The sequence below is a fragment of the Numida meleagris genome, chromosome 3 (assembly GCF_002078875.1).
Source record: "Numida meleagris isolate 19003 breed g44 Domestic line chromosome 3, NumMel1.0, whole genome shotgun sequence".
In the NCBI taxonomy this organism is placed as follows: domain Eukaryota; kingdom Metazoa; phylum Chordata; class Aves; order Galliformes; family Numididae; genus Numida; species Numida meleagris.
The window spans coordinates 50,151,795-50,169,507 of record NC_034411.1 but is presented as its reverse complement, the minus strand read 5'-3'; the positions used below and the strand labels follow the sequence as shown (position 1 = coordinate 50,169,507).

Genomic DNA, 17,713 nt, shown 5'->3' with positions numbered 1-17,713 from the left:
AGGCTTTTTAGCAATTCTTTCTTATTCACACATAAGGGATGCTCACTTTTGCTACTAAATTAAAAGAAAGATCATGAAGAACCATGACATTCTGGTCAAACAGAGAAGTGAAAGGAAAACAAATAAACAAACAAAAAAAAAAAACCCACCACTACTACTTAAAAAAAAAAAAAAAACACAAGAAATAAATGCTAGTAAAAGAGTGCAGAGAACAATATAATGACAGCATCTCTCATTTGCTGAGAAATAACTTTGAGGAGAGGAATGTCTGGACAATGACCAGCATTTTATTTACACAGGTCATGAGACATGTCACTTGGGTGATATGTTCTTGTCAGGGGGATTTTAATTAGAAAATTCCTGGAGGGCTCCTGCTCCCATTAGGTGCTTATTAACATCTAAAGACAAAAGGAGTTACTAGAAAAGCCTGAGGAATCGACAGAGAACTCAGGTTACACTGGAAGGCAAGACTCAGCTGCTGCTAGCATAGAAGAGACACTCAGGATGGCATGCTGGATTTTGAATGAAAAACTCTCAGTCCTATTATTAGTGAGTATTTTTAGCGTTAAAAAACCTAATTGGATAAATATAAATATTTCAAGCTTGTTGAAGACATTTTATGGTTTGCTTACAGTAATACTCCCAAGCTAAATGTAAAGTTTGCTATAAAATATTCAGCAACCTTTTTATAACTGGTCTTAAAAACAATTTAAAGTCTTACTGTTTTATTTTTAATTATTTCTAAGTCTGTATACATTAGTCCTCATATAAAGGGAACAGAGGATTGGAGTTGTAATTCAAATTATATTACTGATCATTTTCAGAGGCTTTGGTGAGTTGAGTATGAAGGGTAGAGAAAGGAATTTCCTCAGCTTCTAACTCGCTCTGTTTCTGGAATTCTTTAATTTTAAGTTTTATTGCCCTTTTAGACACCAGGCTAAGCCCCGTGTTTAAGATCAAGTTTACCACCACACAGTAAATGTCATCTGTATCCTCTGTTGGGGATGTGGGGATAGGGCAATAATCCTGCATTTGCTAACAGATAGCCTCGTTCCAGCAGGCATTTGTGATTTCTATCATCTGTGATCAAGAGATGCATTGCACACTGATTTTGAAGTATTTCTCAGATACTTTTCAAAACTATAACCATATCTAGTTTTATATGCATTAAAAAATATTCTAAGTTTCACTAATCTGCAGCCTATCTGCTTTGTAGTTGGTGTGGCTGGGCTTGAATTTATATCTATTTATTGATACTTTCCACTGGTATGAAGATGAAGATGCTTACATTTATACACGGATTATGCTGGGAGTAAGTATGAATTTGATTGCTAAAGGCTCCACAAGAAGAATGAATGTGTAATCTGATTTTATTCACATCTTTCCTGATAATATTTTTTTTATGTTTAGCAGTAATTTTCTCATATAAAAGTATTATGTTACTGTAGTGTTTTCTTCCTTTTATTTTCTTCTGTTCCAAACTTGTAATCTAATTTCTTTATACTGTTATATGTACAGTCAACCTTGGCTTGGGCGAGAGCTTCTGCAACGTGCCTTAATTTTAACTGCATGCTAATCCTGTTACCAGTCAGTAGAAATCTTATTTCATTCTTAAGAGGAGCAAGCATTGTAAGTACCATTTCTCAAATAGCCATATTATCCTCTCCTTTTTACTTCTATAGTTCTGCAATATTGTCCATATCAAACATTTTCCAAGTAATCTTAAGTTTTGATAGACAAGTCTGTGCACTATTGCCTAGCTATTACCATTTAAATTGTCAGTACTCACGACTGAGGAGAAACAAATTACTTGTTTAACACAGCACTCAATGCAACACTGATTTTGGCAGCCACTGCATAGCACAGTGTCATGAAGTGAAAAGTGAGGACCGACAAATAGGGGTTGTAAGAATGCAACTCAGCCAAAAGTAGAGAATATTTAAATATCATGAGTATCCTGTATAGTTGAAAAGGGAAAATCAGTGAGAGGAAATGTACAGATAAACAAACATGTCACAAGGATAATAAGGAGTATGTCTAAGCCCTTTTGACTGAGTGGACACCATTTAATTCTTCCCTTCTGGTAAGCTTGTGTCTTCTGTATTTGAGTGGCCGTCTGCTCAGAGACATTTACATTAACCTTGGCATCACACATAGGGAGTACTTATGCCGTTATCTCTACTAGCTATAGCTTCAGCCTACAGTGAATTATGAGAATTATAATTATTAGAATTCCAATATCATGTTTGGATAAAAAATCACTGATGACTTCACAACTCTAAGAATAACTGGAATTTAGAAATCATGGCATTAATTTCTTTTATTGTAATCTAGTTCTTATTTTCAGTTCTGCTTTTTTTTTTTTTCCATCCTTCAAAGTACTGTCACATTTCAGCCAGTCTTTAGACTGGGAATCTCCACTGTTTTTTGACTGTTTGAGTCCAATGGAGCTGCGAATTTAAAAAAAAAATTGTCCTGAATTTCTGAGTTAATTTGTGAATTAATATAAAATATTTGCATCCCCACTTAAATACTGAGTAAGAACTTGGAGAACTGGTACTCTTCTCACAGATGATCAATATTTTGATTTTCTGAACAACATTCTGCACTCAGCAGGGAGCAACTTGGCTGGTTCCATCGTGGCCAGCACAAGACTAGATGCAGCAACCATCAGAGGAAGCTCATGGCACCCTGCAGTGCTCCAGATTTTTGGATGGCTTATTAGTTGGGAAACAACATGGTTACACGCCAGGATCTTTGGCATTGCACTGTTCCAGGCCAAGCAAGTAATCCAGCCAGCCAGCACATATTTCAGAGGCTGAGTTGGGCCTGCAGGTGCTGTTGAGGTTCCTGCAGACAGTGCTGTCTTTGGCTCACTGCAGCCCAGCCCAGCCCCAAGTGGGCTCTGTGCAGAGCCGCTTGCTGGCCAGCAAATCCAATAATGGGAATGTGGCTCAGTACCACACAAGCATGCAAATGTCTGAAACCTAGACAGTCTCACCATCCTAGTGTCTCCTCTTCCTGAAAGCAGTAAAAATGCTCTCACTGCAATTTCTGAGCTTGCAAGCAACAGTGGCCCAATCTGGTTGTGAATATAGCCAGCTCTGGTGTTCTTATGCCAGAAAATTAGTTGTCAGCTCAGATAAGCTGCCCACGTCTCACAGAGGAAAGCAGTTTTGCCCTACCTGAATTTGAGCCCCTATGTAAGCTGAATAGTTTTAAGAAATCTTGGAGTGTTGTTAAACCAAAAACAGTTACTTGAGCCCCAAAGTTAAATTTGAACCAGAACTTCATTTTCAGATATACTGAATTCCTCTATCCTCCTTTCCAAAATGTAAGTTGCAAATAGTAATAGGAATGATATAAAACAACTTTCACTTTTTTACCAAGTGCTGTGGAGGAGCACCAAGGAGACAGCTTGACAAAAACATCGCATTTCACAAGGTGGCTGCCTATGGAATAGCTGTAAATGCAAGTAAGCTTTTTTTGTTGTTGTTGTTCTTTGCCTTTGAACTATTTTGAATTTCACAGTGATTCTGAATAATGCCATCAGCTCTGATATGTGCTATTTATGTACTAGCATTTGATAACTGCATCTTTAAGTAAGTCGAGGAGTCTCATTTGATTAACTATTTGTCATCCTTTCAACTTGGATAGTAACTATTGGTTGCTCATTAGTTGATGTGACCAGCCTGTATATTCTTAAATTTGGTTTCAGTAACTTTCATTGTACATCTGAGAGCAGATGTTTGGAGAAATGAAATAGCATTATAGTCTGATTTCCTAAGGAAATTGTGCTTATGAGTTACACTGTTCATCCATCCACTGTTAAATCTTCTTCAATAAATTTTCAATTGGGTAATAAATTTCATATAACTTTGAGAGAAGTAGTTATCTCAAAGCCATTAAATTCCTACATGTTTTTAAAAATTAGGATGTAGGTACAGGGAAAATCTGCATCTCGAGATCTCAAGTTTTCTTTTCAAGTTTGTTGGTCCCTTTGACTGTTGACCAGATGTTCATTTGCTTGGCTGGGAAGAAGACATGACACCCTCCTATTCCCCAGGTGGTTAAGGATCTGGAGAAGAATGGAGCTTGAAGGAATTTAAAAGACACAAGGGGAACAGGAGATAGTGTGGGAAAGAGCAGTGTGAAGAGAAGGAAGAACAAAAGGCAATATGAAGGACATGAGCGCATAGAGATGGGGAAGTATCTGGGCAAGGTGGTATTGCTCTCTTAGAAAAAGTGATGGAGATGGAGGAGTTAATCAGGATTATTCACAAGCCAAATACATTGGAGGGTAGAAGTATTTCCCCTAAGCTGGCTGTCAGGGTGGATCTTGGTCCCAATATACTTTTCAGTCTGTGTGTAGGAGCCGCTTTCCTTTGTGTGTATGATCACTGTCAGGAGCCAACAGCTAAAATTTGTCCCTTGTATGTAGCATTAAAGAATTCAGAGCAGAAGGGGGGCAGATGAGAATGTGCAACCTATAGTATGTTATGATGATTTACTTATCTGTCATATCCATTTATTTATCAGAGTTCGGTTTCAGCATATAGCAGATTCATATAGAACGCAACATTGCTTCTTTAATTAACAAATCAACCCAGGAATGTAAACTAACCAGCTTCTACTTGGTGTATAATTAGTCATGCTCCAAAAATAAAGCAAAACTGCACAGTCAAAGCTTTTATGTTTTTAGGTTTTAAATTCATATAAAACGTTTCCTAGTGCATTAAGATGGACAATTTGGGAAGTGCAAGTCTATTAGAAAAGCGATTACTTTATGGCCTCAGTATTTCCAAGAAGAAAGACACATATGAAATGATAGAAAGCATCACCATTTAATTCTATAACTCTCTAGAGAGAAAATAAGGGGTTGGTTGGTTTTTCTGTGTGGTTTTTTTCTGTTGTTTGTTTGTTTGTTTGTTTGTTTGTTTGTTTTTGTCTTCGGCTGGTTTGGTTTGGTTTGATTTGCTTTTCCAGAACAAAAAATGGACAAATAGTTGACAAGATAATTGAAGAAGATAACAAAATACAGGGAAATTTGATCAAAAAAAAAACCATGACAACTTAAAGACAAATTCTTCCCTACCACACAAGTGAAAAACAAATATAGCTCTTGAGAAAACACTACATCATTGTGTAGTCAGTCTTAGGTAAAGAATGGCCAGAAACATGGTTGTCTGGAATTAAATTTCAAATACAAAAAAAAAAAAAATTGATCTATAGCACATATAGTGAAAGAAAACAAGCATTCTCTCTTTTCGGAGAAAAAAAAAAGGTGCCCACAAGTATATTGAGTCCCTTGTTAAAAAACCTGACAATGTTAAAATGATGTATAAATAGATGTCATTTTTCTATCTACTGACACATTATTTATCCAAGTACCACCTATATTTCCTTTTGTTACACAGAAGCATAGTCAACTCTTATTAGACTATTGCAATTTAGTAATTCTTAGTTAAGTGAATGTTCTCCCCTGTATGATCAATAGCCTAAATGTGGCAGCAAGAAGTTAAACCAATTTGCAGATCAGATCAGTAATCTTATCCTCACAATATAAAATTGTAGACTCCTTTATTATTAAAATAACATGCATTCATCTCAGCTTGCCAGGTGGTGTTATTCCAGCATATTTATTTAATAGTGTGCTAAAAATATTCAGTGTGACACTAGTATTGTCTGACTTCTCTCAGTCAGACAGCTCAGCTGAGGTGTGCATGGCCTTGAAAAAAGTACATCTGTGTTTTTAATTTTTCATCAACTCTAATACAAATCCAAGAGCAGGCTTTAATTGGTCAGGTCGTAAAGGGATATAATTAGAGACAAGTGGAAGAGGGAAGGTGGAGGGAAGAGAGGGTAAACAATGCTATCTATAATCAAGGGCATCATTGAAAATTCAGTAAAGGGAATTCTGCTTAGTTTGGCTTCCTGCATTCTGCATGCCTGTCTGTGATAAGAGCTGTCTGGGAGTTATTCACCCACTAATAAATCTTCCTTATGGATCTGTAATTCTGCTAGAATAAAACTACTGTTTCATGCACTCTCGGCCTGATCAGTGCAAATCATTCTATACTTTCTAATTCTTAAAGAGACTTTGCAGTTGACAGCTGGTACGCTGAACCTAAAGATATCTACAAGAGATAGTAAATAACATTCTCTACAACACCATTTTCTTACTGTGTTGTCTTTGCTATCATAAGAAAGAACATTCATACCTTTTATAAAGTGGGCAGTGCTAGTGGAACTTTTTTACTTTGGTATGTTTTGAAGAACAACCTATTTGTTGCACTGTTTTGATGCTTGCAGAAAAGTTATACAGATCTATTCCTGCAACAGTGGTTGAATTATGATGTGAATAAAGCTTAAGAAATTAAGGGAAAGTAGGGGAACGACAGCGGGTTTCTTTGTAATTAGTCTGCTTGGAATGGTGCTTTCTGCTCCTCACGAATTCCAGTAGTGCGCTTTTCTTTTAAAATATGCAAAATGCAGACAGAAATACAGAGATGCCAGGTGTGTTTGGCTTCTGACAAGCACTGAAAACAACCTATACTGAAAAAAAAACAGGAAACCTTTTCACTTTCAAACATATTTGAACAGTGTTTGTAGGTGAAGGCCTTTGGTAGTCTGAGTAACTTCTTTGTGTAAACTATCAAGTTTTCAGGAAAGTAGATGTGAATAATCAAAAGGTGTTTACTTGATATATTGGTATAATACTTCCAGAAATTGCAGAAAATCAAATTTCTATTAAACTGCATTATTTCTTTTTCAGTCAAATTGGTTAGTCCCAGACTTAGTGAAAACATTGGGAAGGAAAATGCATTAAGTTAGAGATTATAATCTTCCAGATAAGATAAAAACCAGTCCAAGTCAAGCTCATGTTTGATGTTCATAAACATTCTAAAAAAGTTTTGTTTTAATCTCATTTAACTTTCTGTGTGTCACTCTTGTAATTTTCACATAATCTGTGCATTTTTAATTCACAGAGACAGCACAAAGCTGAACTGAGGGTTCTGTGTAACCAGAAATGGCACAAGGCAGTGGGTTGCAAAAGAATACGGATTTGGTCAGGGGCAGACTTGCCTGTTCCTGGCCTAAGTTCCTACATAGCTGTTCTCCTCACCATGAGTTTGAAGGTCCAGTTTTGACCCTTCAATTTTACTATGATGTGCTGTTTAACCAAAATACTTAACTGCTAGCTGAAAGCTTCAATTTGACTACCATCCTGTACAGGCATGCAGAAAAGGAGAAATCTTGTTCTCAGATAAACACATGCAATTCCTGTTTGGTTCAATGAGAGTTGTGCATGCTTCACTGAAGATACAATTGGCTGAATAAGACGAGCTAAATTGACCAGACTTTCAAGATAATTTAATCACATCTCTTTGTATTTAAGAATATGTACCGTAAACACCATGCTCTAATAGCAGTCCTTTTCCTCCTCCACTTCTTCCAATAAAACATTTATTTGATCTCAGATGTGGACCACATAAAACATCTCAGGGTCAAATACAAATTAATGCATATTAAGTGCTTCAGAGGTTCCAGATGTTGTTAAAAACAACAGTTGAAATCCTTCAGTCTTCATGCACTGATATAAAAAGAGAACTCTGTTTAAATGACTGCATGGTTTATTCTGTACTTTATATTTAGTCATGCAGAATGAGGAAAACATTGAATTGAAAATTCTGTATTGAATACCTGAAACTTTGTTCTCACTGTTAGCTTATCTAAGCGGTGCAGGGGAAAAAAAACAAAAAAAAACAAAAACTGCTACAGCTGTTGTAAATGCAGATTTCAGAAATTTGTACATAAGTTTTGAAATTGCTTGGTAAATTCTATACACTGTAGATGCAAAGAAGCTTCAGAAAATGTACTTTAGGGATGTAAAATATTTTAGCTAATGGGAATGTATCCAGTGTTAGACTTTTTAGTCTGCTACAGTTATTGTACATTAAATGAACTGCATTGAAAATGGAATTAGATCTTTGCATTACTCTTACCAGCCAGCTATAATTCACTTTTAGACTGCATCTTTTTTTCCTGGCAGCACAGAAAAACAACATCAGAAGTATTACTTTAATGACACTCAAGGCAAAATTTAAGATCACGGGAAATTGAGTTAAACTGACATATTCAGTACATTAGCTTGAATGTTAATATTTTTCAGTGTATCATTATATTGTATATGTTAATAGTTACCACAGAATAGCTTGAAAACAAGACCTATCCTGTTCATTCTGGAAGTCTCCCACTCTTGTAATACCTTATACCTGCTAGATGAAAGCTGGAGAGAATATTACCCAGAAGGGAAGATTTCCAAAGAAGATTGTGGGATGATGTTTCCATTGACAGTAACGTTTACAGTAAAGCAGAATAATATACAGTTGGACAAAACAGTGTATTTTAATAGCTTGCAGAAAAAAACTCACTGGGTTAAGTTGAAGAGAACAGATCCCTTCTTCCAGGGAAATTTGGCAACATGATTACCTTCATTAAATCTTAGGCTAGAGATCTTCTTGAGGCATGAAGTCTATTCAACCCACAGGATTTTTTTTGTTTAGGATTACAAATAATTTGCTAAGGAATATGGAAGAAACTACCATCTCATCTCACTTTCAGCACTCAGCGCGTAGCAGATAGTACTAGGTTTCCTGTCACTGCTGACATGACTAGAATTTTTACAAACCATGTGCAATCCTGCACTTTGAGGAAAGTGCAAGATTTCATAGCTTTCTAAACAACAGGAATGTCTTTGTTTTGCATGAAAATTTCCATGTGCCATATACATTTTTTACAAACCCAGGTATTTCAAAGATGAAATAGAGTAAGTTATACTATGAATACAGATTGAAACCTCCAAATCTAGTCATTGTTGCTACTCTAAATGAGCGAGTGTAGTCCAAACTTACAGTTTATGTGTTTCAGGGAACTGTGTTGGTGAAACAAAGCTAAGGATTCCAACTGTGTAAAATACATTTGATCCCAAAGCTGTGGTGAATATACCATATCAGAATTAGAGAATGAAAAAAATGGCTTGGATTGGAAGGTACACTAAAGACCATCCAGTTCCATCCCCATGCCATGGGCAGGTTTGCCACCCATTAGATCAGGCTGCCCAGGACCCGATCCAAACTGGCATTGACCATGTCTGGAGAAGAGGCATCAACAGCTTCTCTGAACAGAGATGGGTGATAAAGCCCATCCTGCAGGTATGGAAAGCCTGAGTTCCATTACTGATTGCACCACTAACCACTTGCAGATGCCGACTATCAGCAATGTAAACCCATTCAGAGATTCACTCTCAAGGTGCTCCAAACTTGGAAACTTTTCTCTCTTCTTCCCCATTTTTGGGGGACCACATGCAGTATGTTGCTCTACAACTTACCGCAGCCAGCTGTCTGGTACCCATCACTCTTGTTCTCCAAGTGAGCTCTGTCAGATGTCAGAGAAATTAGGTCCTCTTCGAGCAATGACTTGGTTCCCTTCCAACTGGTTCTGATAACATCCTTAGCAGGCCAAAACATCTGTTCTGAAGGGAGTCCCATGTAGGAACAACTCCCTCTTTCCCACTCAGCACTTAAAAATGCTGTTACACTTAAATACATAAATGGTGTTTATATACTGCTTCTACATCAGCTGTACTCCAGGGAATAGATTGCCACAACCCACACACAGCTGCCACCTCAACCCTGCAGCTTGGGTCCTCTCAGGCATTCGGGTTCTGACAGCCTGCGCCCGCACATCTCCTGCCCTGTTTGTGGTCTTGTGCGATCTTCCAGCATCATGAGGACAGGGCTGCAGCCAGCACCTTGAGTCTGGCACAGGCCACTCTGCTTCGCATGCAGCACCTAATCTGTAGGGACACAAACAAGATGTGCTGGGTCACCGAGCCCAGCACCCTCTAATGTTGGTGGTCACATCATATATGTAGTTTCATAAAATGGCCAACCTTCAGCCTAAAGCTGCTTAGATTGCTTGATCCTATTATCGTGTTTATTGAAAGGTTATTTTAGAGTCTCATTCCTTTGATGGCCTGAATCCGCCTTCTAATTTCGAGGCTCATTGTATCTTGTGCACTTTATATCCATTTGAATTCAGTCTCCATCCTGCTGAAGCTATTCCAGATTACATAAATTTACTATTCATTGGTCCAAAAATTCAGAAAAAAACATGTCAAAAAATTCTGTAGTGTGGGTGCTCAGGTTATTCTCTTGGGATGCCCTTACCTGATTATTGTCACTAAAGGTTTCATCAGGAAACAGTTCACAAGAGAATAACCAGTCAGCCTGGTGACTTGCACAGGTACTTTGGTTTAAATTTCTACTTTAAGTTACATATGACAAGTATTTAAAAACATGTCTTTCATCTCCCAGTGAGTGCCTAAGCACAGGGAAATGAGATAGAGCAGGTGAAAATAAATGGTGGAAGAGCCCCTAAGCTAACATTATGTTTTGTGTGAAGTGTAACCTGACAGTCAACAAGAGCACATCTGCTGCTCTACAAGGATCACATCAGAACTGAATGGAAATAACCTCTCTCCAGCCTGGACAGATGGGCTAAGCTGCTGTTGGAGGACAGAGTGCGATCTTTCACTTTTTTGCCTGAGCTACTTTAAGCACTTCCATGTTCTGCATTCTTCCTTGATTTGTATTCCCATGACTGCAGCCCTTTCCACATGTTGGTTAGGAACCACACAGGGAATGAGAAAGCTCACTAAGTGGACCCAAAAGACAAAAATCCTTAAACAGTTAAGCCAGTGTTTTTAGCTATAATTATACAATGACTAGTACAGTAAGGCATTATTCTTGTGCAAGGAATAACAATTAAAAAAGGGAAAAGAAGCAAGAGGAAATTAAAAAAAGACAAAGAAAAATAGAAAAAAAGAGAATAAGAAAGAAGAGGAAAAAGAAAAATACAAGAAAAGCAACAAAATGAATGAAATGAAGAAAAGAAAGAATAAGAAAAGAATAAAAGAATCTTCTTTTGAGAGCAGATTGTTCAGGGAAGCAGGTGATATTTGGTTTATTACCAATATTGCTTTTTAAAAGGTTCTTTAAATGGTCAGGGACAGGAACAGATAAAGCTTGAAGGAGAGATGATGATGGGAAGATAATTATAAAATCTTGAAATAGCGTATCCTAATAGCTCTACTGTAAACAACTATCATTGTTGGTTTTCATTCTTCAGTATTTAATGTTTTGCGTTAATTGTATCTTTCCTGTAATGGATTTTAGAATCTGTCATACTGAAAACTGTGAAACTCTGCACCTAGTGTGATTATGATTTTATCTATGTTTACCAATAGTAGAACAAAGGTTTTATTCCCTCTTTTGTCATCTTTCCACTTGGAAAAGGGATTATGAGGAAGTTCTTTCTTCACTTACGCATTTTTCTAAACTCGTCACTTCCTCTCCCTTTGAGGATCAGGCCGGAAGTAGTAGTAATGTTTGCTGCTGAGGGCAAACCAGAGCTAACCCTGTGATTCAGACCTTTTCCTTAAAATTGTAGTTCCTGTGGGATTCCCAGGCTCCACCAGCATACTGTGATGCTATATCCAGTTGTTGATATGGGAATATTTTGAAAGCATCTCTTAAGTCTCCCCAGTGCAAGTCTATGCCTAAAATGGACAAGTTAATATCCTATGTAGCAAAATTAGACCTTGGCATATATTAGAATATTCATGAAAAAAAACCAAAAAACCCACAAACAAATGTGGATTTTAATACATTTACTTTTAACACTTTAAAACCCAAGGTAAATTGCTTTATCTCATTTCTCAAGTGATTTGCCTTGGATGACACTGAAGGCTGCTGGGCACTCAACTGTAAACCTGGGAGGGAGATGACCCTGCAGCTGTTCTTCTCCTCTCTCGTTTGAACCAGTTTCTACACATTGAGCATATATCAGATAAAATTTTCCTTTTATTGACAGCTTACTCTGAGCAAAGCTTTCAGTTTATGCACAGGCTTTTTAAATAGTCTGTAGTGTGGTTTAATGGAGCTCCTTCTGGCACTGAGGATACACAGGAGCATGCCTGTAATTTTGTGCCTCTCTTCTCTCATGCAGCCATCCACATTGTTGCCCACTTGTTCAATATAGAGCGGTATCATAACAGCCAGTCGAAGGAAGCAGGGGGGCTACGGAATAAACTTTCTGGCCTTGGCAAGAGGCCAAATGAAAGCTACTTGAACCCAATCCGGACCTACGAAACGGTAAGCTGTCACTTCTTGGTTTTCTTCATGTAAAAAGTTTTCCTCTGTGAATCTTACTGTCAGGAAAACTATATTTCAAAGCCTTTTAACCAGAGCAAGAAAGTGCTGCCAGAGGTTAACCTCAATTTCAGCTGAAAACACTTACTCAGAGCTGCAATTTCAGGTTACTTAGCTCAAAGAAACTCCTATAGTATTTTAATTGGTTTGCTAGGAGACAGGTAGGGGGAAGGCTAAGGGGCATTATAAATTGTAGACAGTGAAACAAACCTGCAAGGAATTTTAAAAACAAAAATAAACTTTAAATATATGGAGCAAACACAACTTCTTTCTAGAAAGAAATAACAACAATCAAACAGCATTAACACATGACATTTCTTTCACTGTTGGTATCTGTCTCTCCTCATGGGATATCTTTTCAGTTTGAGGGTTGGTTCTGCCCTGTTACGGAGTGGGGCTGCCCTAGGAAGACCACATCCAACAGCACCCAGAGACTTGCTGCCTATGGGATGCAGTGTACTGGGAAGCCAGGGACAGTGTTTGCAGGACAATGCACATTTTTGTCCTGCAAATGAATGGCTCTGCTTACTTTGGGGAAATAATTATACTGTGCATCCTGCTTGCTTCCTAGGTTACCTCACAACAGCATGGCTAGAGATCTTCCTTACAGTACTCACAAGATACAGAAAAACACATCCTTTCTGCAATGCATGCATATAAAACATGCAAAAGTTGCTCAGCTTCATTCCTTACACTATTCATCAGACACCATTTTTTGTGTATAGTGTTGTATGCTGTTGTGTACTCTCAGGCTGCACAAGCCCTAGTAGGATTCCCACATGTATTGTTTCTGCCTTTGAGGAAATTCCCACATACTCAGCTTGCGGTAAAGGCTGTTTAAAGACCACGGAGTGGGCCCTTTTAATCAAACACAAAGTGAGATGATGGCTGGACAATCAACAGTAGGATTTCATTCAACAGTACTTTTCAATTATAAGGCATTTTATCCCATTTTTTTCTCCATTCTTCTCCAGTTTAAATGTGACTTTTGCATCTTTCTAAACAAACAAATAAAGAGTTCTCAAATTTCAAGAAAAACAAGCAAATTAATGGTCTCAATATTATGAATATAGAAGCGTTGATGTTAGTGTTGACAAAGTAGCCAGAGCAGAACAGTGAGCAAGGACTAAGCTGTGTCGCCTCTGAATATCTGGTGCCCACTCTCACCACATGTGTGTGAAATGTTTCCCCAGAACAAAGCAGAGTTCACAGTACTGAATGGCAACCCACTGTCTTCCAGTATGCATTTTTTTTCTCTGCTAAGCCTTCCCATAGTGATATAATTTAAAGGTATGCTTCTAATTAACATTAAAATCCTAAATACCCTTGAGAAAGAAAGCTAGCATTTTCAGAGATTTTTTCCAGATTTCTCAGAGTAATATGCCCCACAATTACTTGCAAATTTACAGCCTAGATTATACTCTAACCTCTAATATTTGTATTTATCTCCCACTTGTGTCTCAGTAGCTATACTCAGAATTAATAAATTATGAAGGAAAGCAAAGCAAAGATTGCTTCTAACTTCAGAGAGGAAAGTTCTGAGAGTAACAACTAAGGTTTCCTTTTCAATTCCATTGTAACCCTGCAGTAGAAATGTACTAAGAGTTTTTGACATTTTTCTGTGTTTCATCTCAACATTCAAACTAGACACTGTAGTGGAAATGTTCAAAATATCACCTAGATCAATCCTGTTAATATGTAGAAAGGTCTAAACACACTCTTCACAGGCACCAATTTGAAAATGTGCTGTGTGCCGTCAAGTGTGAATATTTGAAAGGATGATTTTACTGTAAAAAGTGATGGTAAAAATGACATTGTGGAATTTCATCACCTCTAGGATTTCCATATCAGATGAGTGCAATTTACAAACACAATATGGGTTTTATTTCTACTGTACTAAACTGTAGAACCAACTCATGATCCAGCAGGCATACACAGTTTCCTCCATCCTGCACACCAGCCCTAGAAAAACAGATACATGCTTTGCAGGCCAAGTGGGGGCTTCATTTACACTCTGCTGGCATATTTAGCTTGAGTCTCATCTTGCATGTGAGATTCTTACTGCTGTTCTTCATGATTTGCACTTTACAACTGAGATCAGCATCTGACTGTTGTGTTCAAAATATGTCTTCGTTCTCACTTCAGTTTATTTTGGTGGGTTTAGACAGTTGTAACAGACCTGTGCTGATGTCTGTGAGTCACGAACAAGAAGGAACACGCTCTAGCCCAGAATATTAATGTTTCATTTCTGACGAGCATAAAAATGTGAATATAAATATAAACATATCTTTCAAAAACTAAATATTATCCAATGACTGTACAGGCAAATGTAAGGAACATGCAAATAAGAAATGCTATTTAAGTAAGTGAGAATATGCCATTTTTATACACCACTACAGGACTGCGAAAATCTTTGATGTAAAATAAGCACAAAAGAGACCCACACATTCCAAGTGACTTAGCACCTCACTTTATCATCCTCACATGAATAAGACAATTGGTAGAGCTGTTTTGGTTATTACATCTCTAAGATTAATCTTCTCCTTTTTTCTTCTGAGACACTTTTACATAAGATAAATAGGTAAAAGTACTACTGGGACTGCCTGATTCCCTCCTTTTAATTCCTCAAACAAATCAGTGGCAGTGAACATTTATAAATCTGCCTGGGATAAGCCCAGTTGGAAATAGAACAGGTGGATGATTTTCCATGCTTTTCTGAAGGAAATGGAGGTTTGCCTTGCCTGATTGTAATGTTCTGATTTTGTTCCTATGCTGAAAATGTAACATAGAATTTGACTTCATATATAATAGTAACCACAGTAACAATATTAACAGTAAAAATATTATTAACAACAACAATATTACTAATAGTAATAATGTATGCTTACTCTAGAACACAACGGGAGAGGTACTGACTACCATAGCTGGAGTAACTGGAGTAATGATAACTGTGGCTTTTGTTCTGATCGTGACTTCATCTACAGAGCTCATCAGAAGGTCATGCTATGAGGTGTTCTGGTATACCCACCACTTCTTTGTGGTTTTCTTTATTGGTTTAATAATCCATGGTACAGGGTAAGTATCTGCATGAACTACATGGGGTATGTGTACACAGTCTGCGATGAAACAATCCAAATCTTTCACTCTGTGCCTTTCTATTAACAAACTGTTGAGATCTTTGCTTGAGACAGATTCCAAAATGAAAACCTTTTGCGATTAGTACACATTACTTCTCCAAGGACTTTTCTGTGTTTCAGTTCTTTCAAACACTCTTCTGCTGTCTCCCCATCATAAGACTTGCAGCATCAACACATTCAGACTGAAGGAATTTTCATCTCTAAGATCTGGGGCATTACAGATCAAAATTTTATGGTCTCCAATTAATAAGGAATACTCCTTAACTTCATAGCTCTTGTAAGGCATTTTTCAAGAGAGCTTGTACAAGCTTGCTAAGCTTTCTGCACTTCTTCCTCTCTCTCACGCACTTCCCCTCATTTTCCTTTCTCATCCCTCTTCAATAGTGTTACTGTGAATCTCTAGCAGTGCACATACGCGCTTATTTTAATTCAGATAAGGAGCATGATTTTGAGACAAATCTCACGGTCTTTCTCACTGTCTTTTGGTTCATATTATTGCACAACCTCAGATTGTATAATGTGGAGTGTTTGGAGATGAAACTATACCAGCAGTTTTGTCTCTGTATTCATGAGACCAAAGTAGACCTCATCCTAATGATAACTCCCAAATGCGCACAGTGTAAGGGCCTCAACAAAAAGTGCTCTGCTCTATAAATCTTCTCCTGCTGACTACCTGGTATACACATGGCCTGAAGCTATAGTAATACTTTTCAGATGTAAGGACAGTGCCACAATATCCTTTTCACATCTGTTTCATAAAACATTCAGATGGTGTTGGCCACCTCTAACGTATGTACAGACCGTTATTCTTTGACACATGGGAACTTCTTAGCCCACTGCAAAGTGTGCACGTCTGCTCCAGTTGTTCATGAAGTTATCATGAGGCAGGTAACAGGCTGGCATGATGTTTTGTGCTCTGTTATTTTCCTCACGTCCTTCCTTGTTCTTAGAGATCTGCTACACTTAGTTTGGCCTTGATGGATTCCTGAAATTGGTCTAATTGGTTAGTCCCAACTTTCGGAGGCACAGCTACAAACAGATGCTGTAAAATGTATCCTGGTCTGATTAAAAAGCATTCCTTAATTCTCCCCTTTAAATCTGTAAGGATTCAATTTCAAGCAACTATAAAGAACCCTTCTGAAGTCTTTGGTTTGTGTGCTCCCTCTACCTAGACAGCTGACTGACATTCCTTCAAGGGGACAATTATTTAGCAGTATCTAGTAGGGTTAGATGAATGTAATGCTTTCACCAAGTGGGAAGTGCACTGCCACAGAGCAGCTCCTGCTGCCCCAATATATCTCCACCACCCCATTTACAAAAAGGAGTCAAAAGTCAAGGTTTCATCCACTTCCCATCTCTTCCTCCTTCTCAGGTGACTGGACAAAAGCAACAGCTCACTCAACTCTTTTCTGTCTTTTGTCTAAACTGGTGGCAGCTGGTGATACTGCCACATAAAAGAAGGCAGCGCTTGTCTCTTGTAAGACAAGTAGGCAGGACAGGCTAATGTTATAGATTCAAAGTGAGAATGGAAGGGAAAATTCAGAGAAGCTATGCGAAACAAACAGCGTTTCTCATAAAAACCTTCCTTCTCTACCCACAGTAAACACCAGCTGAAACACATTAAAACTGAGAAGTCAAGACTGATATGTTTAGGAAATTCACATCCTTAGCAATCTCAGAAGTAAAGAACTTAGATTTTAATATGTTTAGAAAGCACACATCTAATTACAGTCCTCCAACTTTATTTGCAGCTTTTAAAAATGCATTTAGAAAGCAGCAAAGGAAAGAGAAGGTCTGTCTCCATTAAAGTTTATTGTTTTTCTAATCAGTACCAGATGCTCATATATAGAGGGGGTCAGTGTGTCTGCTCCAAAGAACTTGGAAATCATTCTGATTTTGACACAGAAAGTTAAACATACATTTTCTTTGCAAGAGCTCTCCACTCTTCATTTGCACTGATATATACCAATACCATCATTAATTTATGGCATGTGCTCAAAAAGTCATGGCAAACATAAAGGAAACATAAAGAGAGCAGAATAGTCTTGAAATGGCCTGTTTTTGAATGTCAGTTGTCTTCATGTCTGCATTCAAGTACTAATACAAAACCTACACATGTCCAGAGACATTGCAAAGAGGTGTGTTGCTGATGAATATTTTTGTTTTAAGTCAGCTAGTCCGGGGTCAGACACCTCACAGTCTGCTGCTTCACAACGTCACTTACTGTAAAGATCACTACTTGGAATGGGAGAAAGCCACTCAGTGTCCTTTGCCACAGTTTTCTGGCAACAAACCTGTGGT

The 17,713-nt window shown here is 37.7% G+C and overlaps 1 protein-coding gene across 4 annotated transcripts in view; it reads left to right on the top strand.

The window, feature by feature from the left end:
* The window catches only part of NOX3 (NADPH oxidase 3), a 42,755-nt gene continuing 25,275 nt past the window's right edge, over positions 234-17,713 (top strand). For 3 of the 4 annotated variants that reach the window (XR_002437100.1, XM_021392349.1, XM_021392348.1), the window contains exons 1-7: positions 234-549; positions 1,217-1,312; positions 1,519-1,629; positions 3,391-3,475; positions 12,073-12,218; positions 15,169-15,350; positions 17,582-17,711. Coding sequence is in view for 3 of the 4 variants with exons in the window: in XM_021392349.1 (XP_021248024.1) it covers positions 505-549; positions 1,217-1,312; positions 1,519-1,629; positions 3,391-3,475; positions 12,073-12,218; positions 15,169-15,350; positions 17,582-17,711 (795 nt within the window). In the remaining variant the exon portion in view is untranslated. The remainder of the gene's footprint in view (positions 550-1,216; positions 1,313-1,518; positions 1,630-3,390; positions 3,476-12,072; positions 12,219-15,168; positions 15,351-17,581; positions 17,712-17,713) is intronic. The other variant, XM_021392350.1, reaches the window with a different exon arrangement.